General features: G+C 41.3%; 1 protein-coding gene across 6 annotated transcripts in view; it reads right to left on the bottom strand.

Moving 5' to 3' along the window:
- Positions 1–25,786, bottom strand: part of SPEN (spen family transcriptional repressor) — a 101,321-nt gene that overhangs the window by 47,011 nt on the left and 28,524 nt on the right. For all 6 annotated transcript variants that reach the window (XM_048825457.2, XM_048825461.2, XM_048825464.2 and 3 more), the window contains one exon: positions 25,047–25,523. In XM_048825457.2, coding sequence (XP_048681414.2) covers positions 25,047–25,523 — 477 coding nt within the window. The remainder of the gene's footprint in view (positions 1–25,046; positions 25,524–25,786) is intronic.

Raw genomic sequence — 25,786 nt, 5'->3', positions numbered from 1 at the left:
TTGGGTGGAGCATTCGACCATGATCTTGCAAAATCAGGTTGGGGGTGGGAAGGCACCTTGGGGTTGCTCCTGACAGGTCTAGTAACATGCTGAACCAGTATTGGGGGCTATAAGAATAACCCTCACCCTGTCCCTCTTGACCTTTAGTAAGATTTTGTACATGAAAGGAACGGGGGAGGAAGGCATAGAACAGGTGCTTTGTCAAAGGGGATTGGAAGGCATCTGTGAGCCAGCCCAGGCTGTAGCCGCACAGGGAGCAAAACTGATATTTCCTGTTTTGCTTGGTCACAAACAGGTCTATAAGGGGAATCCCCCACTGCGGGAAAATGGTCCTTGCTATATTGGAGCAAAGGGACCGCTCATTGTGAGAGGAGAAAGACCTGCTGAGGTGATCTGCCAGCTTCTTCTGGGCTCCCAGAAGGGGAGAAGCTTCAAGGTGGATTGAGTGCTTCATGCAGAACTCACACAAGTGAATGGGCTCTTGACACGGGGGAAGAGCGGGCCCCTCCCTGCCTGATGACATAAAACATGGCTGCTATGTTGTCCATAAGGCCTCATACAAGCTTGCTTGCGATGTGGGGTAAAAAAGTCTGGCATGCTAGGCAGACCACTCTGAGCTCTCTGACGTTTATATGCAAGGAGAGCTCTTCCTGGAAGCACAGACCTTGTCTCCTGAGGTGCCCCAGGTGAGCCCTCTAACCTTGCTCGGATGCATCTGAGATTAGGGATACCAAGGGTTGGGGTCTGACGAAGGGAATGCCAAACCTGCCTACAAGGGATCCCTCCACCATTCGAGGGAGGCAAGGACTGGAGTGGGAACTGTAAGCACTGAGTCCAAATGATGACTGTTCAGTAAATACACCAAGGCCAGCCAAGCCCGAAGGGGTCTAAGGCACCACATATGTGTACACAGCCATATGACCCAATAGCCTGAGGCAGAAATGGGCTGTCATGACAGGGTGGGCCTTGACCTGTGATATCAGTGACAATTGTTTGGAAGGGGGCTTCCAAACAAGCCCACTGGGAGGAAGGCCCTGACCCGGGTACAATCAAGCACCGCTTCAATAAACTCTATCCTCTGTACTTGGATGAGTGTTGACTTCTGCTTGTTTAATCAGCAAAACCAGTGCTCAAAAGGTTGCTTGAACGAGATGGATGCTGGCTTCCACCTCGGCCTGGGACCAGCCCTTGATCAGCCAGTCATCGAGGTAAGGGTATACTTGCACCCCTCGCCATCTCAGGAAGGCCCCACTATCACCATGCATTTCATGAAGACCCGAGGGGCTGCTGACTAGCCGAACTGGAGGACAGTAAACTAGTAATGGGTCTGGTTCGCAACAAACACGAGAAACCTTCTGTGGCCTCGGAAAATGGAGACGTGGAAATAGGCGTCTTTCAAATCGAGGGCAGTATACCAGTCCCCTGGATCCAGGGAGGGAATGATGGAGGCCAGGGAGACCATGTGGAACTTCAGCTTTTTGAGATAACAGTTGAGGCAATGCAGGTCTAGGATAGACTGAAGACCCCCCTTGGCCTTCAGGATTAGGAAACAACAGGAGTAAAACCCTTTCCCCCTCAGGTTCTGAGGTACCTCCTCCATGGCTCCTATCATGAGGAGGGTTAGCACCTCTTAGAATAAACATTGCTCACGAGAAGGGTCCCTGAAGAGGGACAGGGATGGTGGGGTTGGAGGGAGAGGTGGAAATAAACTGAAGCATATAACCTTCCTCCACTGAACTCAGCACCCAACAGTCCTTGGTGATAAGGGACCAAGAGGAAGGATGGTGATGTGGTTAGAGCGCCAGCCTGGGAATTGGGAGATCCAGGTTCAAGTCCCTGCTCAGCCACAGACTTCCTGTTTGACCTTGGGCAAGTCACTTAGAGAACTGAGCACAGAAAGACTAAGTGTAACAAGAGGGTAATATAGTGTCCTGCTGCACAGGATGTCTATGAGGGTAAATGTATTAAAGTTTTTGGAGCAGGGAGGGATAGCTCAGTGGTTTGAGCATTGGCCAGGGTTGTGAGTTCAATCCTTGAGGGTGTCATTTAGGGATGTAGGGCAAAAATTGGGGATTGGTCCTGCTTTGAGCAGGGGGTTGGACTAGATGACCTCCTGAGGTCCCTTCCAACCCTGATATTCTATGACTTTATGACCACGCCAAGGATCTGGTATAATGCCTTTGGGCGCCCCTATCCAAAGTTCTGCTTGGAGCCTCCTGAGTATCAGGAGGACCAGGTAGCAAGGCTGAAGCAGACAGGGACAGTAGTCTGCACCTATAACCTCTGCTTTGCTTTTTGACCAGGTCCTGACAGGGTGGCAGAGCCAAGAAGCAGGCCGGTTGTTCAGGCCTGACATGCTTCCTTGAAGGAATTGGGGCAGACGCACCCAAGGACTTGAGGGTGGCTCTGGAGTCCTTCAGACCATGGAGCCTTGGATCTGTTTGCTCTGAGAAGAGCAAAGCTCTCTCATATGGAAAGTCCTAAAGGGACTGTTGAACCTCCAGTCGGTAGGCCTGAGGATTGGAGCCAAGAGCACCTTTGCATGGCTACCACTGATGTCATGGCTTTGGCTAACATATCCGCTGCCTCCAGGGCAGCTTGAAGGGAAGACCTAGCTATAGCCTTCCTTTCTTCCACCAGAGCGGAGAACTCCTGCCTGGATTCTTGGGCGAACAAGTCTGTAAACTCTGACATAAGAGTCCCAGACACTGAAATTGTACCTCACTAGCAATGCCTGCTGGTTGGAGATGCAGAACTGTAAACCACCAGTAGAATACACCTTTCTACCAAAAAAGTGCAGATTCTTTGAGTCTCACTATGGAGATCTCCCCTTGCAGCCCCTGCCTGTCTCTTTCATTGGCCTACGAGACCACAAGGGACTTGGGAGGGGGGTTGGAGTATAAGTATTCGTACCCCTTTGCAAGAACAAAGTACTTCTTCTCTACCCTCTTCAAAGTGGGGTGCAGAAAGGATGGTGTTTGCCACAGGGTTTTGATTGGACCTATGATGGCCTCATTGAGAGGTAGAGGCACCTTTGATGGGGCTACTGCGGCCAAGATGTCAACCAGACTGTGGTAGGACTAACTACCTCCACTTCCAGCCATAGGTTTGAGGCCACTCTCTTCAATAGCTCCTGGTGACTAATCATCCTAGGGCATCAAACCGCCCATCCTCAACACTGCCTCTTCTAGGCAGGTTTCAGAGGAACAGCCGTGTTAGTCTGTATTCGCAAAAAGAAAAGGAGTACTTGTGGCACCTTAGAGACTAACCAATTTATCTGAGCATGAGCTTTCGTGAGCTACAGCTCACTTCATCAGATGAAGCTACATCTGATACATATTCATCAGATACAGCTACATCTGATGAAGTGAGCTGTAGCTCACGAAAGCTCATGCTCAAATAAATTGGTTAGTCTCTAAGGTGCCACAAGTACTCCTTTTCTTCTAGGCAGGAGGCGGCAGCGGCAGCCTGAACTGGCACAAGGCCCTCCTCTCCTTCTGTACCGACTAAAACCCACAGCTCCAGGTCCCGAGGATCTGTACTGGGTTCGGTACCAGAGTCCAGGTCGGGCCCTGTTTGGTGCAACAGATGAGCCCTTCTCTCTGACACCACAGAGTAGGAATGGCTAGAAGGAGGGTCAGGCACCAGAGTAAAATCCCAGGGGTTCCAAAAAGGCCATTGCATTTGTATGGGCCAATGCCCACTGTGCCGGGCACTCAGAGGTATAGGCGCTGACTTTCTAATGTGCAAGGGGTACTCAGTCTTGGCTCTGATCCAGGCCCCATCCCCACTCCAACCCTTTCTCCAAAGGGCCACCCCTGCCCTCCAGGGTAGACAGCATCACAAGCCTGCTGGCACCATGATGTCCCCCCAGTGCCAACAGTTGGTCCAGCACTGGACTCAATGGAGCCTGCGAACAGTGCAACCTGAGGAGCAGGGGTAGGGAATGGCCTGACACAGGTCACACGCCACTGCACTCCCTGTGCTTGTATCCTCTTGGATCTGGAGAATGGTCCCTCTCGGATCGCTGCTTCTTATGCTTCTCTCTCAGCCCTGGTGATGGGGAACATTGCTGAGAGTCTCCTGCAGCAGAAGCAGCACTCTGCACTGACACCAAGGTACTCTGAGCCAAGTCTGACCAGCTCAGCTCCAAAACCAGTCTGAGCAATGCTTCCATCAGGAGGAACTTCAACTTGGCCTCCCTGTCCTTTTCTGTACATGGCTTGAACTGGCAGCAGATACAAGTCTCACCCAAGCACTTTAGACAGCTGGAGTACAGGTTGCTCAGAGGCATGGGCTTGCCACAGGAGACATACGGTTTAAAGCACGGAGACTGAGTCATGCCCCACTCTGGGAGTAGAGGAAACTCCATTAACAGTTGTGAGAGTCCAACGGACTATTTACACCCATGAACTAAAGTCCAAAACTTAGAAAAACAACAAGTGGCTGAGAAAGAAAAGAAACAGATGGAGAAACAATGCAAACCACTGAGAATTGTCTGCCAAAGCAAGAAGAGCAGTTCCAGTGACCATCACAGGCAGTAAGAAGGAACTGAGAGGGTGCGGAGTCGGCTGGTCCCCTTATGCTGCGCCATGAGCACACGACACTAAAGCCGACCGAACGGGGTAACACCGAGGGACGAATTTCCAGCAACTATGCACAGGGCATGCATGCAACCTGATGTGGAATGGGTATGTGCAAGTACTTGAAGAAAACTAGGATACCTTCTAGCCCTCAACTTTTCCTGTCTTCACATAACTGGAAAGGAATCCTATAGTAATCTCATGTTAGATTTCAAATTATGAAGCACTCCAACTAAACACACACAAACTTGTTTAAACACCAGGAGAAACTGGCATGTTGATTTTTGTAATTTCTTGGCACTACTGAAGCACCCCATGTATTTCATTTTTTAAATTAGTTGTCCCTTCCTTCACAGTCCCTGGTCAGAAGGCCCAGGGTGCACTTGCCAGGCTGAGAACGGCAATATTTTTAACCCTAGATGACTAGGGTTTTACAATGTTATCTTTTAGTTTCATTCCGGGACACTATGAATATCCTGTTTCAGAGTAGCAGTCGTGATAGTCTGTATTTGCAAAAAGAAAAGGAGGACTTGTGGCACCTTAGAAATTAACAAATTTATTTGAGCATAAGCTTTCGTGAGCTACAGCTCACTTCATCGGATGCATTCAGTGGAAAATACAGTGGGAAGATTTATATACGTAGAGAACATGAAACAATGGGTGTTACCATACACACTGTAATGAGAGTGATCACTTAAGGTGAGCTATTACCGGGGGGGGGGGGGGCGGGGGGAGGAACGACCCCTAGGCCATTTCCAGAAGTTGACAAGAACGTCTGAGGAACAGTGGGGGGTGGAGGGGGGGAAATAAACATGGGGAAATAGTTTTACTTTGTGTAATGACCCATCCACTCCTAGTCTCTATTCAAGCCTAAGTTAATTGTATCCAGTTTGCAAATTAATTCCAATTCAGCAGTCTCTCGTTGGAGACGGTTTTTGAAGGTTTTTTTGTTGAAGAATTGCAACTTTTAGGTCTGTAATCGAGTGACCAAAGAGATTGAAGTGATCTCCGACTAGTTTTTGAATGTTATAATTCTTGACGTCTGATTTGTGTCCATTTATTTTTTTACGTAGAGACTTAGTTTGACCAATGTACATGGCATAGGGGCATTGCTGGCACATGATGGCATATATCACATTGGTAGATGTGCAGGTGAATGAGCCTCTGATAGTGTGGCTGATGTGATTAGGCCCTATGATGGTGTCCTCTGAATAGATATGTGGACAGAGTTGGCAACGGGCTTTGCTGCAAGGATAGGTTCCTGGCTTAGTGGTTCTGTTGTGTGGTTGCCGGTGAGTATTTGCTTCAGGTTGGGGAGCTGTCTGTAAGAACGACTGGCCTGTCTCCCAAGATCTGTGAGAGTGATGGGTTGTCCTTCAGGATAGGCTGTAGATCCTTGATGCGTTGGAGGGGCTGAAGGTGATGGCTAGTGGCGTTCTGTTATTTTCTTTGTTGGGACTGTCCTGTATGAGTCCAACGAGAGACTGCTGAATTGGAATTAATTTGCAAACTGGATACAATTAACTTAGGCTTGAATAGAGACTGGGAGTGGATGGGTCATTACACAAAGTAAAACTATTTCCCCATGTTTATTTCCCCCCCTCCACCCCCCACTGTTCCTCAGACTTTCTTGTCAACTGCTGGAAATGGCCCACCTTGATTATCACTACAAAAGGTTCCCCCCCTCCCCCGCTGGTAATAGCTCACCTTAAGTGATCACTCTCGCGACTGTGTTTATGGTAATACTCATTGTTTCATGTTCTCTATGTATATAAATCTTCCCACTGTATTTTCCACTGCATGCATCCGATGAAGTGAGCTGTAGCTCACAAAAGCTTATGCTCAAATAAATTTGTTAGTCTCTAAGGTGCCCCAAGTACTTTTTTTTTTTGAATATCCTTTTTACTAATTATATTGGTATGGTTAGGAAATATCAAAAATAATGAAAAAACAGCTGGCTGAAGCCAATAATGGGACAGATGAAAGTGATGCTGATGGGACAGAGGAAATCACTTCAAAGAATTTGCCACTTCCAAAATATCCCATCCATAAAGCCATCTGCTTAAAATTTCCAGTTGGTTGAAAATGCAGCAGGCTACGTCTGCGCTACAAAGCCTATGTCTGCATAGCCTCCTATTGTAGATACACCCTACAGCAACATAAAGGAGTTTTTCTACCAGTGTAGAAACACCACCTCCCTGAGCAACATTAGCTATGCTGACAGAATCCTCTTCTGTCAGAAATACTTCTATCTACACTGTGGGTTTTGTCGGTATAGCTATGTTGACAAGGAGTTTGCGGGTTTTTTTTTTTTGTATTAATCTTCAAAGTCCTTTATAAGTGGTTTAAGTTCCCTGAGAAACAACTGCTGCAATCATGGCCTTTTAAAACATGTATGTTACTTCGGAACAACAGAACTAACAAAGCTCAAAAATAAAACTCATGAAATCAGGAAAGAGAGCTCTCTCAACAACTGGCCACAACCACAGAATTGAATGCTAGGGAAACAAAGTAATGTTGAAGCTCACCACTTTCCAAACGAAGCATAAACTCCACTTCTTGACAGAACTTGTCCACAACTAAAGTAAACTCCCACCAACACAAGGGGCAAAGGCGTGAGGGCAACCCACAATCCTCCTCTTTCACCACTAACTTCAGTGGAAGCAGAATTAGACCAGGGCTGAGCACTTGTGAAAACCATCCTGTAAGTATAACTTTCAAAAGTCCGAGGTACTTGGATATCAAAATAATGGAGAACACATGATAAACGGATATGGTCTATGTAATTTCTAATGTACATGACCTTGATTTTCACTCGCATAAAAAGTATTTTTATGAAACTGTTGTTTTTAATCTGATTAAGTTAAAGTAACAGGCCCTATTTGTGAATAACCACCAGTGACAGATACACACTATGGCATTGCCTATACCGGCTTTAAAAAAAAAAAAAATCCACCATTGCCCTACAAATATCTCCACACAGGTGCATCTCTACTGGTGCTTACAAGCACACACTGGAGCACTAAGGCAGACAGGCTGCTGGCATCTTAACCACAGTGTTTAAACCTGCTCTGACCAGGTTTACGTGACAAAGGGTGGTAGCTTGGCCCTACTGAAGTCTATGGCAAAACTCTCATTGACGTTTATGGGACTATGATTTCATTCAGTGTTTAAAATGTTGGTGGACTGATCTCCACTAGTCCTCCCTCTCTCAGTTGCTCACCTTTGTGATAATTCAATTATGGGAAATATTAAGAAAAATGCTTGAAAAGAGATAGCATAATTCACTAGAGGGCGGCCCTATTCCATTTAGGATAATTGCTTCCAACCCCTCGGGTTGAAATGAACATAAACTAGCAAACAAACAACTTTTATCAAGTATCTGTACACAACCTGAATTGATATTTTGCAATTTCCCCTTAAAAATGGATTAAATCTTCAAAATGATTCAAGTTCAACAGCCGTGAGAGGCATGTGTGTGTTATGATCCTTATTTTTCCAGTGGAAAAACTGAGGCAGAAAGGCTAAATGATCTGCCATCTCTCACTCGTGTTCTAATCACTAGACTACAATCCCTTTTAAAAGTAAAGGAAGCAAATTCTGAGAATTAAAAATATAACTCTAGAGTGCTTTCATACATACTAAAAGATGTATTAATTTATTGTAAAAAGATGTGTTACAAGAATTATACACAAATTAGGGGGTTGTTGCATTTTTTTCAAAGAAAGAATTTCTGCTTTTAAGTATTTTATTGTCTGTTGAGTCAAGGAGTAAGTAGAGATTGGGGGAATTCCTCCCCCCCCCCCCCCATTCAGTCAGTTCCCTGGAGAGCCAATATTTCTTAAAAACAGTTCTAAAAACATTTTGGTTAAACTATATTGTCTATGTCAAACATAGTACCTTTGTCTAGAAGCACTGCTGATTATACTTCAGGGAGAAAGTGTTTTTCATACGTACATTAAAAATATGAAGAGATCAAAAAGTGAACTTTATTACTGTATCATTTTAAAAACATCCTTTAGTCTCTTAAAAATGCAGGATGTGATTTCACCACTAAGATATTTCAGTCTTATGCTGGTGTAGCTTCATTTCAAGGTAAAACTCCAATAATGCAGTGGTGAATCAGGCCTAAAGATGACAGAATTCATATTTATCTCTATCTTCAAGATGCTGTTCTAACAACTGAACAACGTATCACTTGTTTAATTTCTAGTTTGCTAGGGTTTAAAGTGATTGTGAAATCATGTATCCTCTCTGGCATAAACACAATTGTTCTTCAGATGGGAGTTGCATTTAAAACCAATGCCAAGATAAACAGCTGATAAACAAATGCCTACTAAGTAAAATTTGGAACATGCAAAGGGCTTAATATAGAAATTCCATTTATGGCAGATATCACTTTGTGTAAGTTTAGCATTTCTAAAAATGGTAGTCTTTGTCAAAACATTGAAATGGAAAAGAAAAATGGACGAAGTAACTTTCATAATCACAATGAGAATTAATACGTATGTAAGGGATATTTCTGACCCCAGAAACATGGGTTCTGATTCTCCATTGCCTTGCACCTTGTGTAGTCATTTAAACTAATGGAGTACTGTGGCACCTTAGAGACTAACCAATTTATTTGAGTATAAGCTTTCATGAACTACAGCTCACTTCATCAGTGAAGTGAGCTATAGCTCACCAAAGCCTATGCTCAAATAAATTGGTTAGTCTCTAAGGTGCCACAAGTACACCTTTTCTTTTTGCGAATACAGACTAACATGGCTGCTACTCTGAGACTTTTGTCAGTAAACTAAGCAGTAAATTCAGATCCCTTACCACAGCAAAACTAGAACAGCTCCATTTTGCCAAACGGGGGTGGGAGGTGGGGGGGCATGATTCGGAGCCTACACAGTAGAATTTATAGAGGTGGGACTTATGTATCCACAGCTACACTGATTCACTGGCTTTTCCTTCTCACTCTTCAAACCATATGGCACTGGTGGCATGGAGTTAGCAAAAGCTACTCAACCCATGAACATGAAGTAGAAGCCATGAAGAAGCTAACCAGACACACTGTGGGCTATGGGATGGAAGGAGATTTCTTCCCCAACTCCCAAGGAACTCCTAAATACAAAGCCCACCTGCTCAGGGTGTATACTGGTACAGCATTTATAGCTTATGTAGAATAGACTTTAAAACAGCTACTATATATTGCAATAGGAAATATTTTACAAGACAGACAAATAATAAAAATAATTTGACTTCAGCCTTCTATTTCATGTAATCTTTTTGATTTGTACAAATTAAGGGAAACCAGAACATATAAAAAAACTTAACTCTAGAGCCTTTTGAAGCTATCCTTAAATACTTCTAATTAGTTACCACCTTCAGTGTATATCCCAGGTAATTTCCCCCTCAAAAAAAAATCCAACATGCTGTTATTTACACATTTTTTAAAGGAGTGCCTGAGGAAATGGGTGATAAATTCCATGACTCTGAAAGGGAAAAAGAAAAGGAGTACTTGTGGCACCTTAGAGACTAACCAATTTATTTGAGCATAAGCTTTCTTGAGCTACAGCTCACTTCATCGGATGCATAATTAAAGTGGAAAATGAAGTGAGGATGTTTTTATACACACAGACAATGAAAAAATGGGTGTTTATCACTTCAAAAGGTTTTCTCCCCCCACCCCACTCTCCTGCTGGTAATAGCTTATCTAAAATGATCACTCTCCTTACAATGTGTATGATAATCAAGGTGGGCCATTTCCAGCACAAATCCAGGGTTTAACAAGAACTTCTGAGGAAGGGGGGGAAGGAGAGGGGGGAGGAAAAATCAAAGGGGAAATAGGCTTGAATAGAGACTGGGAGTGGCTAAGTCATTATGCAAGGTAACCTAAGTAAATTGTATCCAATTTGCAAATGAATTCCAATTCAGCATTCTCTCGCTGGACTCTGGTTTTGAAGTTTTTCTGTTGTAATATCGCAACTTTCATGTCTGTAATCGCATGACCAGAGAGACTGAAGTGTTCTCCGACTGGTTTATGAATGTTATAATTCTTGACATCTGATTTATGTCCATTTATTCTTTTACGTAGAGACTGTCCAGTCTGACCAATGTATACGGCAGAGGGGCATTGCTTGCACATGACGACATATATCACATTGGTAGATGTGCAGGTGAATGAGCCTCCGATAGTGTGGCTGATGTGATTAGGCCCTGTGATGGTGTCCCCTGAATAGATATATGGGCACAGTTGGCAATGGGCTTTGTTGCAAGGATAGGTTCCTGGGTTGGTAGTTCTGTTGTGTGGTATGTAGTTGCTGGTGAGTATTTGCTTCAGGTTGGGGGGCTGTTTGTAGGCAAGGACTGGCCATTTTTTCATGGTCTGTAGTGGGTGGCTTCTGGGAGCATTTCTGGCTCTATCGATCTGTTTCTTCACTTCCGCAGTATGCATCCGATGAAGTGAGCTGTAGTTCACGAAAGCTTATGCTCAAATAAATTGGTTAGTCTCTAAGGTGCCACAAGTCCTCCGTTTCTTTTTGCGAATACAGACTTACACGGCTGTTACTCTGAAACCTTTGAAAGGGAAGACAACCTTAAGAAGAGCTCTATAGAGCTTCAAAACTTGCCTCTTTCACCAGCAGAAGTTTGTCCAGTAAAAGTTACTACTGCATCCACTTTGTCTCTCATGTACCCTGAACCAACACAGCTACACCTCTGCAAACAACCACTGTTCATTTACCTTAGCTATATCAGGAATAGTAAATCCAGTCTCCCCTATTTTTGCTCCAGGATTCCTTGCAGGACTAGAGACTCTGTCACGAAGAGAGCTTTACTACTAAACAACAGGAGCATTAATAGTGCCAATTAACAAGAAACCCAGAGCTTTAAAAAGTGTGGCTAAAAATCCCTTCTCAATTACTCAGATCTCAGCCTCTTGTGATGACTGGAAAATTAATGTGGTTTTGACATCTACAAAGTTAAATGGGGGAAAAAAAGGTTAAAGCAAGACCTGGTATTTCCAGTATTAAAAAAAGTTTAAAAATACTTTCACACCCTCTTTTTAAATCATAAAGGTGCAAAAATAGGGTAAAACTCTTTTCTCTCCTCTGCAGGTTCCCAGTATCAATGTTGAAACTTCGTCCAGATTCCAACATACGACAGAGTGGTACGCTTCCCTTCTGGTTGCTAGAAGGGTCTCCAATGGTCTAAGAGCCCTTCTTCAACAGAAGCTTCCATCAATTTCCATGCAGTCAATGTCAGTTCAGCTGAATGTGGATACGCAAGAGTCCCTGTCTGAGAAGGTTCTTGTGAACTGACAGATTAACTTTCTTTCATCTGGATTAGTTTAAAAACAACATTCTACAAGATCAATATGGTGTTACAGAACTACAAATACTGTATTTACCATGGCATCTTCTCTCTGATTTTTGTTTATTACTATTATCTTCAGGAGGAATGGAATAGATGGAAAAGCAGACAGATACTACTCGGGTTATGTCTGGACTGATGCTCATGTTATCAGAGCCGATGAATTCCTTCTCCTGCAGGGGAATACATGTCATTGGGTTTGCTCTGTGTACAAGAGAGTTTAGTACTCAGTCCCCATACAGCTGTAGTGTAGAACAGAAGCTCAATTTCACTTGCTCATTTCTGGGGCAGAGTAACCAGCCAACTCTGCACTTGTCTCTTGTTTTTATGAGGAAAAACTTTTATGGACTATTCTACTTCCTTGTGAAACGGAAATGATTTTTGTTCCCCACATCACACTCACATGTTGCCATTGTATTTTCTGTCATACCAGTATGTGCCTGATTTGTCTCTTCCTGGCCATTATAAGTGCCAGATGATCTGACCGGAGCTCTAACCAGCTGGTGCTTTTTGATGTCCATGAGGAATTGGTTTTGGCCTTCTTAGGTAGGTGGATTCCCATCTGAACAGATTCAGGTCTGTTGGTTTAGACAACAAATCCTGCATCTTGGCGGGGGTTAGACTAAATTACCCTTGCAGTCCCATCAAATGCTATGATTCTATGTCCACAGTTATCATAATTCTCTCTACTTCCAGGAGAGAGCTTTCAGATAAACTTGTGCGGGAGTAGCCATCATTTGTAGGATGAGATTATGACCTGTATAACCACCACCTTTGTGGCTGATGTTGGAGTATATCTACGGATGAAGAGGCAAGAGACATCTGAAGCAGTTTCATGTGGAACTGGAGCCATGTCAATACAGAAAACAAAACTTCCTGAAGAGAGTCACATTAGATATCTATTGGCGACTACTAAATCATCTGAACAGTTGATATAATTATGAGTGGTCTCTCCTTGGAGGTAAAGATTTTCTCCATTACTATGTTAGAAGACTTGAAATAGGACAATATAGTAATAAGGGGATTCTTTGAGGTGATGTTCAGGAATCTGCAAATAGGAAGACAGACAACTGGGCTGGCTGGTATTTGGTTTAGCAATCTTCTCCAGGTGGAATCAGACAAGCATGTAGAAGGGATGTGAATCCTCTTCTCTCTACTAGTTGCCAAAGATAAGAACTTTGTATTGGAAGTGTGGAAAGATTTGAAGAATTTTTTATGGATATCCACATTCATTTCTTTCACATCTACTGAGGTTAAGAAATCTGGAGGAAATGGCTACAACAGACTTCAGTTTCCATGTGTAACTTGACCTTGTTGATTGTTTAAAGATTTGACTCCAGTATAATTCTGATCCCTTTTTTGGGGTGCACTACAAAAATATAGCACATAATCAAGATCTGGCAGTGGTATCTTTTTGGAAAAAAGTGTGATGTTGCTTCTTTTGAACATCGCTGCTTTCATTATTTTCTTGATATCTGAGATGTTAAGAATCTGCCCTAGGGGACAAGGCTGTGATTTTCTACTGATGTTTATGTTACAACCTCCACTCAGAATGGTTGCATCAGTGCACAGTTACACAGAATTTTTCTGAGTGGAGGCAGATTTATTTGTGTACCAAAGAAATGACCTCTTCCAAATCTGTTTTCTTTTCCTCTCCCATCGTTGGAGTCTCTCTGCAGAAATTGAGAGTACGGTTAGTTCTGAAATGGCTACCTACTCAAATAGATTGGTCTGACATTCCGTCTGATATTCTGTAGAGGGATATCTAGTGGCACACTAAAAGCTGTACCACTAAATACTTTGATGCAATCATTAGTACTTTCATCACTTGAGAATTTGCATTCCCGGAGCTAACTCAGATGTGTCTTCTATAGCATGGTGATTTGAAGTAACCCGCAAATCTGATCCAATGAAACATCCAAATTGAAGGATAATGCCTGTAAGATCTTTTGGGAGCTGGTTTTCAGCTTTTTTCCATTGCAGGTTGATTGCCATCAGTTCATGTCCAGGCCAGAACAGATTGAGCATAGCATGTTGTTTTTAAGATGAGTGCTACAGCCTCATAGCCCTGGCTCACAGAGAACTCTACCTTCCTGTACCTTAGTTCTTTAAGGAGGAAGTTCTCCTATGGAAGGTATTACAGTGCCTAACTAGGAATGTCCACTACTACATCTATATCTTCAGGGAAATCAAAAAATTGTTTTATTTTTGGGGACAACACAGACTCTAAATTTGCAATTTTAATCCAAGATTTACAGGGATGTTCCATCTCTGTTTTAGTTGCATCGTTTAAGGCAAGATGGACACGGAATGAGAATTTTCCCTTTAATTGTAATGGCTCGTATTTTCCAGGAAGTTTTTAAGTAGGCCTTTCTTCTTTTCTTTTTAATTCTTCCATGTGAATATCAAATGTGAACTACTATGCTGCCAACTCTTTCAAAAACTTCACAGCCTACCCTGTACTTCTTCCTTCTCCAGATGGGAATATCCCTCCTGAAAGAGAAGGAAAGATGTTCTTTTACTCATTTTTTCTACCTAGATATGGATTTCTTCTCTTTTGTTCTTTAGAAAACGAATCAGAAGAACCAGATCTCTTCCTGCCTTTGAGTACCGGTCCCAGAGAGTGATGATGTTCACTTCTAGAGCATAGCAGAAGCTCTTCATCACGCAAATAAGACCTCAGTTAATTATCTCCCTTTTCTTGGCCTTGTCTAGATCCTTTGTGCAAGACTTCTTGGACCAAAACTTGAAGCCAGAAGACTGCAGTAAAAATAATAATAAAATCCACCCACGTGCTCAACATATCATTTGTAGAAAATACAATTCCAGTAGCTTCATGATTCACAGAAGGAAATTTCCATTCCATGGCTTGAACAGAAAGATAAACATGGGACCTGTAACTCACTAGATGTGCAGCCCCAATGAAGGCAGTTGTGGAAGTTGTAGCACAGAGTTCAATTGCTTTTGCCATTGTAGCAGAATTACTGGAAAGGTGGCAGCTATAAAGGATAAAACTACAGAAAGAGGAATTGCTTACCCCCATAAGACAGCCAGAATTTGCAGACTGCTGAACTCCATGTCAGATACCAATTCCCACTTCTAAAGAACAGCTGCTGCCTGCAGGTGAGCAAGAAGTGGTGTCTTACTGATGAACCTGAGGCACCAACCTCTGTGGTGCTTCCTCTTAAAGGAGGGGAACCAATGAAGATGAAGGAATCTCATGTGAAGGGCCTAGGTGATAAAACAGGGGGCTTAACTATCAGGAACAAAGCACCATGTCCCAAAGAAGTCTGAACTCCTGACAGTCCTCAGAGCCAAATAAATAGGTCTATCCCCAACACAAGGATGCCCTCAGAGGGTACAGAATAGCCCAAAGCCCATTCAAATATCTACATAATTTTAATAAGATACACACACATAAACTTAGGACTCCCTAAACGATGCATTCGTTAAACTCCAAACTTTAAATTTAGGTAAGAAAAGGGCTCTGCACAAAGAGAGGTCTGGCTTTGTCTGTATGCAATCCTTTGGAGGCAAAGAATTCTGGGAATGTTTTTTGAAAAGGAGCCTTAAGTCCCAACAGGAGCTGTAAAGTTCTGGTCTCTGTTACCAAGTACAGGTGCAGAAGGGAAATCCAGTGTAAAGACTGATGGTCATGAATAAGATAAATTTCTACAGTTACAGATTTAGAAAGTGACAGATAAAGGTAACAAAAACAGAGCTAACACTTAGTGTAACATACAAACTATGTTTGGGTAACAACCCAGTTTTTAAACTACAGAAAGTGTCCACCCCCTTCTGAAATTATAACTAATCCAAGCAGAGAATATTAAGAGAATATGCACACTAACGTAAATTTAAATACAAAAAAAGACCATAGTAAGGATGACTTAAACTGACAATATGAACAACAAAGTGATCTAGACTTTTATCAATACAGAAAAGTCCTAACACGTTTTTCAAAAGAGAGAAGCCAGAGCTAGATTACATAAAATCACTTGTACTCCTTTGCAACTGTGTGTTGGCAGCTTTCCACTACTACTGAGTAAGAACTACTGGGGGTTACCATAAAACAATAGGGCAAAGTGCTTTGAAGTTGTCCCTTTTTTGTGGTTTCATATTGTGCTATGTTTATAACTTGCATGTCTATAAATTTGGGAAGTTCTTCTCTTGTCGAGAGTCTGCTTTTGGTCAGACGTGAAAGAGATACTTCGTTTATTTAACACAGCGAATGCTAGATAACCAAGAGATACTTCAACCAAAAATGAAATAATCCATTATAGTTAAAAAGTCTGATACAAATGTAAAGATTTCAGTATTGTCACCATAGTTAAATTTATTACACAGCTTTACCTTCAAATATTAACATTTCACAGTACAATGATGATACTTTATTTGAATTGTATAGTCATTACAATCCTCATAGGATGCTAAAATACCTAGGCATAACAAGGATATGTTTAATACCAAATTTCATCTTTTGTTTGAGTTTCCTTGCTTTTGAGTTATATCAGACCCTCAAATTTTTTAAATAGGGTGTTGTATAAAACTGAAAGGTATTCAGTTTATTTTTAAAAAAGTAATTTTGAAATGAATTGCTTCCAAGCCAAAAATGTATATTGGAAATTTTTAGTCCAAAGCACAATTTAACAGCAACATTTAAACCCTAACAAAAATAAGGGAATTGATTAAAAAAAAATTACTCAGACCCAACTACAAAGGCAGGTTTCAGAGTAACAGCCGTGTTAGTCTGTATTCGCAAAAAGAAAAGGAGTACTTGCGGCACCTTAGAGACTAACCAATTTATCTGAGCATAAGCTTTCGTGAGCTCACAAAAGCTTATGCTCAAATAAATTGGTTAGTCTCTAAGGTGCCACAAGTACTCCTTTTCTTCTAACTATAAAGGCCCTACTGGGGCAGCTATAATTAATTTCTGATGTTCTAATTACACATTCAACACACTGCAATGCGCATGCAACATATTGCAGAAGGAAAATTTCAGTGTGAAGGGGGTTTACAAGTTTAACTTTTTCATTCAAAAAGAAGGTAAGGTGGGAGGCTTCTGAAGTAACTTCTGCTTATTTTTGTATCCCACGCTCATCACTGCTGTTAACTAAAATGCCACCTTCCCAGTAACATATCCGGGTTAATTGGCTACCATTTCACTTAGCATTTGTAAGCACATCCCTTCCCCCACAATGCAAACCACAAGACTTCTGCTTGTCACATGGCTGGAACCCTGCTGGCTCTCTCCCTGCCCTTCCCCCTCCTGCTCTGTAGAAGTTAGGCAGAAGGAGGAAGCACAGCTCACATACAGCCTCTGGGAGGTGGCATTCAGCCAAATCAAACTGGATGATTCCAGTTCAGACTGGTTCTGGAGACACAAACAAGCAGTTCCTTGCTTCCCCAATCCCCACTATTCAAATGCAGCAAACTCTCTCAGCATACAATCCTCTCTGCTTATATACGCTGAAAACTGCTGTCTGACTTGTTCTCATTTTATTCCCAGAAAAATCATAGCTCCCTAAAGTGCATATTAAGAGACTGGGAAATTCCCAACACAGGTATACCTTCCTCTTGGTACATGCACTGAAGTAACCAGTTCAAGAAATTGTCATTCAGTCCCCGTTTTGATTGCAAATATACCTTTGGGAGGTTTAAACCCAGAGAAACAATTAAAAATGGGGTATTTTTAATCACAAATAAAGATGTGTCACAAATATGGGTAATGATGTTGAATATATCACTTAACAGAGCTAAATAAAGGCTGCACTATATAAGAATAAATGCCAGCAATCCCCAGAATAACAAATCCAAAATGCTGTTTATTCAGCACTTGAACATCAATAATATACTATTTACAATAAAAGTGATTAATACTGCTGTATTTTTGACCAAAAACGCCGCAAAGTAGCTACACCATTTTGCTGACTAGTTCACAGTAGGGTATAAACACAATAAATGATTATGTCTCTGGAAAGTGTCAGGCAACTAAAAGAAGCAGATTTTCAGAAAAAGGTAAAACCTATTATGCAATATTTATTTTTAATTGATTACTCTAAAGGGATCCAGACGAACTAATACAATGTGCATGTTTTCTCCCGTCTTCTCTGTAAACAGCCAACAGTTTTAGTGTCAAATTTATGTATTTCTGAACGAGAAAGAAATAGTCATCACCCTCATACAATGAGATGGCGAATAGCCTTATCCTGGTTTCTATCCCAGAGGAGAGCCTAAACCTCAACATTTAGTCTATGTCTACACTAGAGAGCTTACAGAGGCACAGCTATACCAATGCAGCTGCACCACTGTAAGATGTCTCATGTAGCCACTCTATGCCGATGAACCATCCCCAACGAGTGGTGGCACACTACCGCTTTTGCGGATGAAACTTATGTCACTCAGGGGGATGGTTTTTTCACACCCTTGAGCGACATAAGTTTTGCTGACATAAGTAATAGTGTAGACATGGCTTTAGAATTAGTTTACCAGCTAGGAGGAAATCATATAATGGTCATGTAATGTATTTTGCATATGTCAACATCAGCATTACTGACCATCTGTGTAAATCATATAGCAAACTATTTTGTGTATACACAAACACACAAAAAATACATATATATACATATAGACTTATACAGACTACAGGCAGGAAATTTTCAGATGTCTTTAAAAGAAGGAAGAGATGTCTTACTCTCTCTATTTCTGTCTCTCAAGAGCAAGGCACCTCTTCCTTCTTTAAAGCCATCTGAAAAATTTCTGCTTGTATTCAATTTGAAGAAATTTGATATACTCCCGAGGGTGACATTTTTTAAGAGGATGATCTGGTTATATTTAGATTAGACATAGCACAGACACAGAAACATGAACAAAAGCACAGGGAAGAAAAAAATGAGACTGTTGGATGGCTGCTACAAAACTGAAGACACGAGAGTTGGATTTCTTATAGTTAATATTTCTTTCCATAATTCACATTTCCTAAGTCTAAGATAACATCAAAGTGGCATATGGCTTTATCTGAACAAAAAGGTGAAGATCAGAAATTTTCATCCTCCGGATAATTATTGCCTTTGCTATAAATACTTAAAATGAAAGCAATTTAAAAAAAAATTCTCTGCCCCAGTCTCTCTCCACTACTATAGGAATATACACTAAATTAATGTAAACAGCCATGACCTACTTTTCATGTATTAAAGAAAGAGATACAAAAGTACCAGTCAGCTGAACTCTTCATTCCAGTAAAGTTCTTCATTCCATATAACTTATCTGTATGGAATTCTTTTACTCAGTGATCACCACAACCAGCCCAAAAGTATCCAAGTATCTACATTTGCAGTTAGCCTAAATCCCAAATAATTTTTCAACTGTCCCATGCAGAGACATCTCCTAACCCACTCAAAAATCATAAATCCCATTTTAAATCAACGATTCATCACTAGCTGGAAGACAAACTAAGCAGAAGAGAAGGAGAAGGGGACAATGATAGGGAAAAGTTGGTATTATGTAACGAAACTAAATTTGCTAATTTCTGCATTCACCAAACAAACAAAACAGAATGTATTCTAGACCAGTGGTTCTCAAAGCTGGTCCGCCACTTGTTCGGGGAAAGCCCCGGCGCACCAGACCGGTTTGTTTAAGTGCCATGTCCGCAGGTTCAGCTGATCGCGGCTCCCACTGGCCGCAGTTTGCCGCTCCCACTGGCCGTGGCGTGGGCCAAGGGACATGCTGGCCGCTGCTTCCCACAGCCCCCATTGGCCTGGAGCGGCGAACCACGGACAGTGGGAGCCGTGACTGGCCGAACCTGCGGACATGGCACGTAAACAAACCGGTCTGGCGTGCTGGGGCTTTCCCTGAACAAGCGGTGGATCGGCTTTGAGAACCACTGGTCTAGACTCCATGCTCCCCAACTTTTTGTTGCACTTGTTTTTCCTGTGATTAAAATGCATTAGTTCTTGATTTTGTTTGTATATTTTGTGTTAAAGTATCATAAGCAACATTAATGCTTTTATTTTCTACAGTTTCTGATGCTCTGCAAAGAGGAACTTCAATACTGATCAATTCAAGTAAATTTTTTAACAACAACCTAATTAATCTATAAATTCCCTGTTATTACAACTTTGGGAACACCTTATAAATGGCATAATACTCAAATTCACTTTCAGACACTAAGTAGAATTTCCTGCTGTACATTTCATTCAGTGCTACAAAAACGAATTATACAGATGCTTTCTGAGAATGAATCATAGAATATCAGGGTTGGAAGGGACCTCGGGAGGTCATCTAGTCCAACCCCCTGCTCAAAGCAGGACCAATCCCCAACTAAATCATCCCAGCCAGGGCTTTGTCAAGCATGACCTTAAAAACCTCAAAGGAAGGAGATTCCACCACCTCCCTGGGCAACCCACTCCAGTGCTTCACCACCCTCCTAGTGAAAAAGTTTTTCCTAATATCCAACCTAAACCTCCAGCACTGCAACTTGAGACTATTACTCCTCATTTTGTCATCTGGTACCATTGAGAACAGTCTAGATCCATTCTCTTTGGAACCCCCTTTCAGGTAGCTGAAAGCAGCTATCAAATCCCCCCTCATTCTTCTCTTCTGCAGACTAAATAATCCCAGTTCCCTCAGCCTCTCCTCAGAAGTCATGTGTTCCAGTCCCCTAATCATTTTTGTTGCCCTCCGCCGGATGTTTTCCAATTTTTCCACATCCTTCTTTGTAGTGTGGGGCCCAAAACCAGACACAGTACTCCAGATGAGGCCTCACCAGTGTCAAATAGAGGGGAACAATCACATCCCTCGATCTGCTGGCAATGCCCCTACTTATACAGCCCAAAATGCCATTAACAGTCTTGGCAACAAGGGCACACTGTTGACTCATATCCAGCTTCTCGTCCACTGTAACCCCTAGGTCCTTTTCTGAAGAACTGCTGCCTAGCCGCTCGGTCCCTATTCTGTAGCAGAGGATGGTAGAATCCCATGCAAAGAATCTGCACTTGTCCTTGTTGAACCTCATCAGATTTCTTTTGGCCCAATCCTCTAATTTGTCTAGGTCCCTCTGTATCCTATCCCTATGAACATAACTACTTTGCATATATGCCGAGTCTGGTGCTATAATATTTGGACAGGAGCTTGCAGCTTATGGTGCGAATCACAGCTAATTATGCAACTAGCTAATAAACCAAAACACAACCACTGTACCTTGAACTTAAACACTGACCAAACATTCTTGCAAAAAAGAAGTGGAACGAACTCTAGTTACTTTATATGTGCGCACACAGTATTCTGAATGATTTCTCTTACGTTTTTAGTCTCTGCCATGAAAGCTCCCTCACTGAACTGACGTATCATAGGAGATCTAAAACACTTCTACCAGAATTTGGGAAGACATTTAAGCCCTGATTGAAAAGGTATTTCCACATTTTAAACACAAGCAGTGGCACGGACCTCAATGCCACGTGCATATGTTGCTAAATGAAGATTTTAAAATCAATGACATAACACATGCAACTACAAGAAATGTGCTAACTCATTTGACTTTACAAAATTACTACTTAAAAGAACGGAATCATTCAGAGATTTTCACATAAGTCAGCTTTCCTCTCTGATATTCTGAAAGAGAATAATGTCCCTTTTTGGTCTTTTATGTTCTAATTTACTTATTTGCAGTTCTCATCACAAAACCCTAAAGAAAGCATCCAACGGTAACAAAAGACCTCTTAAAACATATACATAAAACTAAGCTTAACTGAAGTGGAATCAACACACTCCAAACCTACGTAAGACAAAATGTTTACATTTTGAAAATATGCAGAGCATCTTTCCTCACAACTTTGTCCAATTAGGGAAAATCTTCTAATCTTAACATTATATTTAGTCTGTATGACCCTTGCTATAGTTTATGTCTTTCAAAGAATGAAACTAAAATACACCATATTTTGATTCAGTTAGTTTTCTGATCATTTTTCCATGGTAGCTTTCGGAAAACTACCTAAACCCCCCCCCTTTTTTTTTTCCAGTAGCTCCCAAAATTTAACCCTAAATACGTACATTTGGGTCTAGAAGTGACCTACCGCTGTACAAAAATACAGTTAACTTCACAACTGACAATGGAGAAAGTGAGAGACAGACATGAAAAAGAGGCTTGATGTAGAGAATTACCTTGAGCGCTACTGGTGATTTTAACTAGTTATTGCCAATTAACCACAGAATTCATAGTGTTTCTGTAAATTTCCAAATATTTTTAAAAGATCACATCTTTCACTATTAACCAAGCCATAAAAGAATCTCAAGTATTCCAAAAGCACTGAGACACCCTACTATAGTTTCAGAGTTTAATTTCTGAGTCAACCAATGGCATCTATGTTTACTGCAGGAGAAATTCTGTGTTTAGTTACATCTCTACAATCCCATTGAAAACAATGGGAAATGCATTTGGAACTTGGTAAACAATTCTATAGATTATACAAACCATAACAGGATGCATTTCATTCTCCATAGCTCTGCATTGTTAACAGGAATAAAAAAAAGTAACAAGAGGTCTACTGAGTAAGAAGGTGCTTTTTCTTTTTAAAAAGTAAAAAGAAAAAGGAGTACTAGTGGCACCTTAGAGACTAAACCAATTTATTTGAGCATAAGCTTTCATGAGCTACAGCTCACTTCATCCGATGCTCAAATAAATTGGTTAGTCTCTAAGGTGCCACTAGTACTCCTTTTCTTTTTGCAAATACAGACTAACACGGCTGCTACTCTGAAACCCTTTAAAAAGTAGTTATTCTTGAAATGTAATGTTATGATGTAATGTACATGTTTTATTATGCAAATGATATAATGTTTATTATTTTCTATTCCACAGTTTGTAAAGTGTGTAAAAAGCATTGTGAGTTCTTTCAGGATGTAAGGCACTACCCTTAAAACTTACTAGTACTTCATTGAGTCTAAATTCACTGCTCTGGTTAATAAGATCAGAGCATCAACATTTCTTTTCCAGAGACACATCTAATCTTGCAACATTAAGATAAAAGTTACAGGGAAAATGAACTACCAAAACATAACTGATATTGATAGTTTCTTATTAAAAATATCATTTTGTTCCATTGGAGCAATACTTAGTGTTATGAATTTCTGAATTCTTCACCCCAGTTTGGAGATTTTAATGCCTTAACACTTGTATCCAGTAAATATGAAGGTGAGCTGGGCTTCTGCTGTTTCTTTTCTTTTTTTATGATGGATAAAACTCACCCAAAAGTACAGATATTTTTCTTGCTTATATTTTAAGCCTAAGAGAGATCAGGCATGTCACATTTGATCTTCTCTAGTTTTGCTGGAGACCTCAGAGGTCTCGGTGATGTTTATTTCAAGTTCTAACATGTCTGAAGGTGTTAAATATTTAACAAAATGTTTCCTTTATTTAAAATGTTAATTTGTCGCTGAAAAATAGGAGATAGGATACTAAATGAGGCTGTTTTATGGTTGGCTTGTCTCTTTCTCTTCTTAATTGCTCTTGTGATGTCACCATTTCACTAATTCTCCACTCATCATAGTCTTCCAGCCTAGATAATATCTGAATTTCTCAATTAAAAAAAAAAAAAAAACACAGCAAAAACTCCTTAAAATAAATTAGAAAAACACAAGGAAAGAAACCCTCTTGGGGCCTTTTCATACATCATAAAGAAGCCAAAAGGAGCAGAAACTCAGTTGTTTTCTTTCCCTTTACAGGATCCCTTCAAAATCATTCTATCTTCTGGAATGAGTTCAAACCGTTATGTTTGATTAAAGTAATTATTTTGATTAGAGAGTTACCAGTTGTAAGATTCTGTTCACTAAGAGATAATCAGACTATCCAAATTAATATTATGGTCATAACGAATGTCTTAAAAATAAGAGTTTTCAGTATTTTTGAATTTGGAAAATAATTGCCCAGCAAGAGAAATATTTTCAGCTCTAAACCTGCCTTACTTACTCAGCAACTGAGCTCTTTACCAAACAGTTCAGTTACATTTTGCAATACCATCATTGTGGAATCCCTGTCACTGAAGGATTTTAAGAACAGGCTAGACAATCATCACTCAGGGACTGTCTAGGTCAGTGGTCCCCAATGCGGTGCCCGCAGGCGCCTGAGCACCCACTAGGGCCCGCAGGACACCGCACTGCCGAAATGCCACCGAGAAGCGTTGCTGTTTCTCAGCGGCATTTCGGTGGCAGTGCTTCTTGCTGCTGCTGCTTCTCAGTGGCATGGTGTCTGGCGCCCGCCACAGTCATCTGGGAATAGCAATATGCTATTCCCACAGAAAGGCTGAGGACCGCTGGTCTAAGTACATTTGGTCCTGCTTCAGCACAGAAGGATAGACTGACTAGATGACCTCTCAGGGTCCTTTCCAGCCCTACTTTTCTATGATTACTTTTCTGTTAGGCTGTTAAGTCTCTAAATCCATTTACAGTGTTGATCACAATTCAAGAAGGTGAACAAGAAGGAGTTCAACAGGATATTTCAGTTTGTTGAAAGAAATTCAGCTCCTTGATAGGTTTGTTATTACTCTAATTTTGACCACATACACTTTATACTGCAATACTGAAATAGCAGAAATATTGAAGCAATCATGCAGCTGACTATATGAAGTTCCTAGGAATTGAATATTAAAGATTTTTTGATAAGCACACTCTTTTAGAAGTGTAAGGTTTTCTTGTAAAGAAATTGATAAAACTTCTCAAAGGACTGTAGTGACATCTCATTAATATGACTTAATTATTTTTACACAGTATACTACAGAAAATTCACTAGTGTTTGAAGAATCAGTAACTATTACACTCCATTTTTGTCTAATACTACAAGTCTGTTTTACAATGCATTGTCCTTATGTTTCATGCCTGTTCACTTCTACATTCATGCACAAAATTCAGAATAATCTGTAGTGGACCTCCCCAGATATTACTGGGGATTAGTGCCACATTTTGATAGCTGAGGTTTCTGTTCCTCATGTTTGCTTACTACGGATGCTGTCCAGAGAAAAGGATTACTGTACTGTAGCAATTTTCTTCACACCGAGCTGATCACTGTTTGGTTTCATTTAACAATGCACCCATGATAACCAAAAGCTGTTAACCTACCTGTCGCTGCTGGTACTACTGCTGCTGCTGATTGAATCACTACTTGACGATCTACTTCTAGAGCCGCTGCCGCTAGGGGACCTGGTGGGTCTAGATGCTTGACTAGCCAGCCTCTGGGGAGACTGGGTCCTAGACTGGGACGAATGTGGTGACCGACTCCTGCTGTGCTGGTAATTCCGTTCTGGCCTTCTGCCTCGTACCTCCCGCGTAATATCATCCCTGTAGATATCCCTGTGTACCACACTGGGCAATGTAAACTGCTCCCGGGCCCTAGATTCATAACGGGGGTCATGAGCATCAAAACGGTTTGGACTTCGACTCCGGGAAGTATAATAGAGCCCATGTTGTAATGTCCGCTCTCGAGGGTCTCTATAGTAATCCTGATCGTAATGTCTTGTCCGATCAAATCCTCCCGTCCCCCGTTCATGGTGTCCATAGGCACTATGTTCATAAGCACGCTCCCTGTTATCTGAAGCCCTGTATTTATAAGGGGGAAAAATATTTAATCAATCAGAGAAGGGTAAGCAAAACAAAAGGCAAGTCATGCAAACATTTACTTCAGCACTGACTTTATTTTTGCAACTGGTTCTCCACTAAACAGCAATAACCTATTAAGCGAACACTGACACACTTAAACGTTTTACTTGATTCCAAAGTTATATTTATACACAGTAGAGCTGAGCAACCATTTTGCTTTAATCATAAACTGGGCTTTCATGACCAGTGTCCTTCAAAGCACA

Source organism: Caretta caretta, chromosome 18 (genome assembly GCF_965140235.1).
Source record: "Caretta caretta isolate rCarCar2 chromosome 18, rCarCar1.hap1, whole genome shotgun sequence".
Classification (NCBI taxonomy): Eukaryota; Metazoa; Chordata; order Testudines; family Cheloniidae; genus Caretta; species Caretta caretta.
The sequence above is the reverse complement of the archived record's forward strand: the minus strand, read 5'-3'. Positions and strand labels throughout refer to the sequence as shown.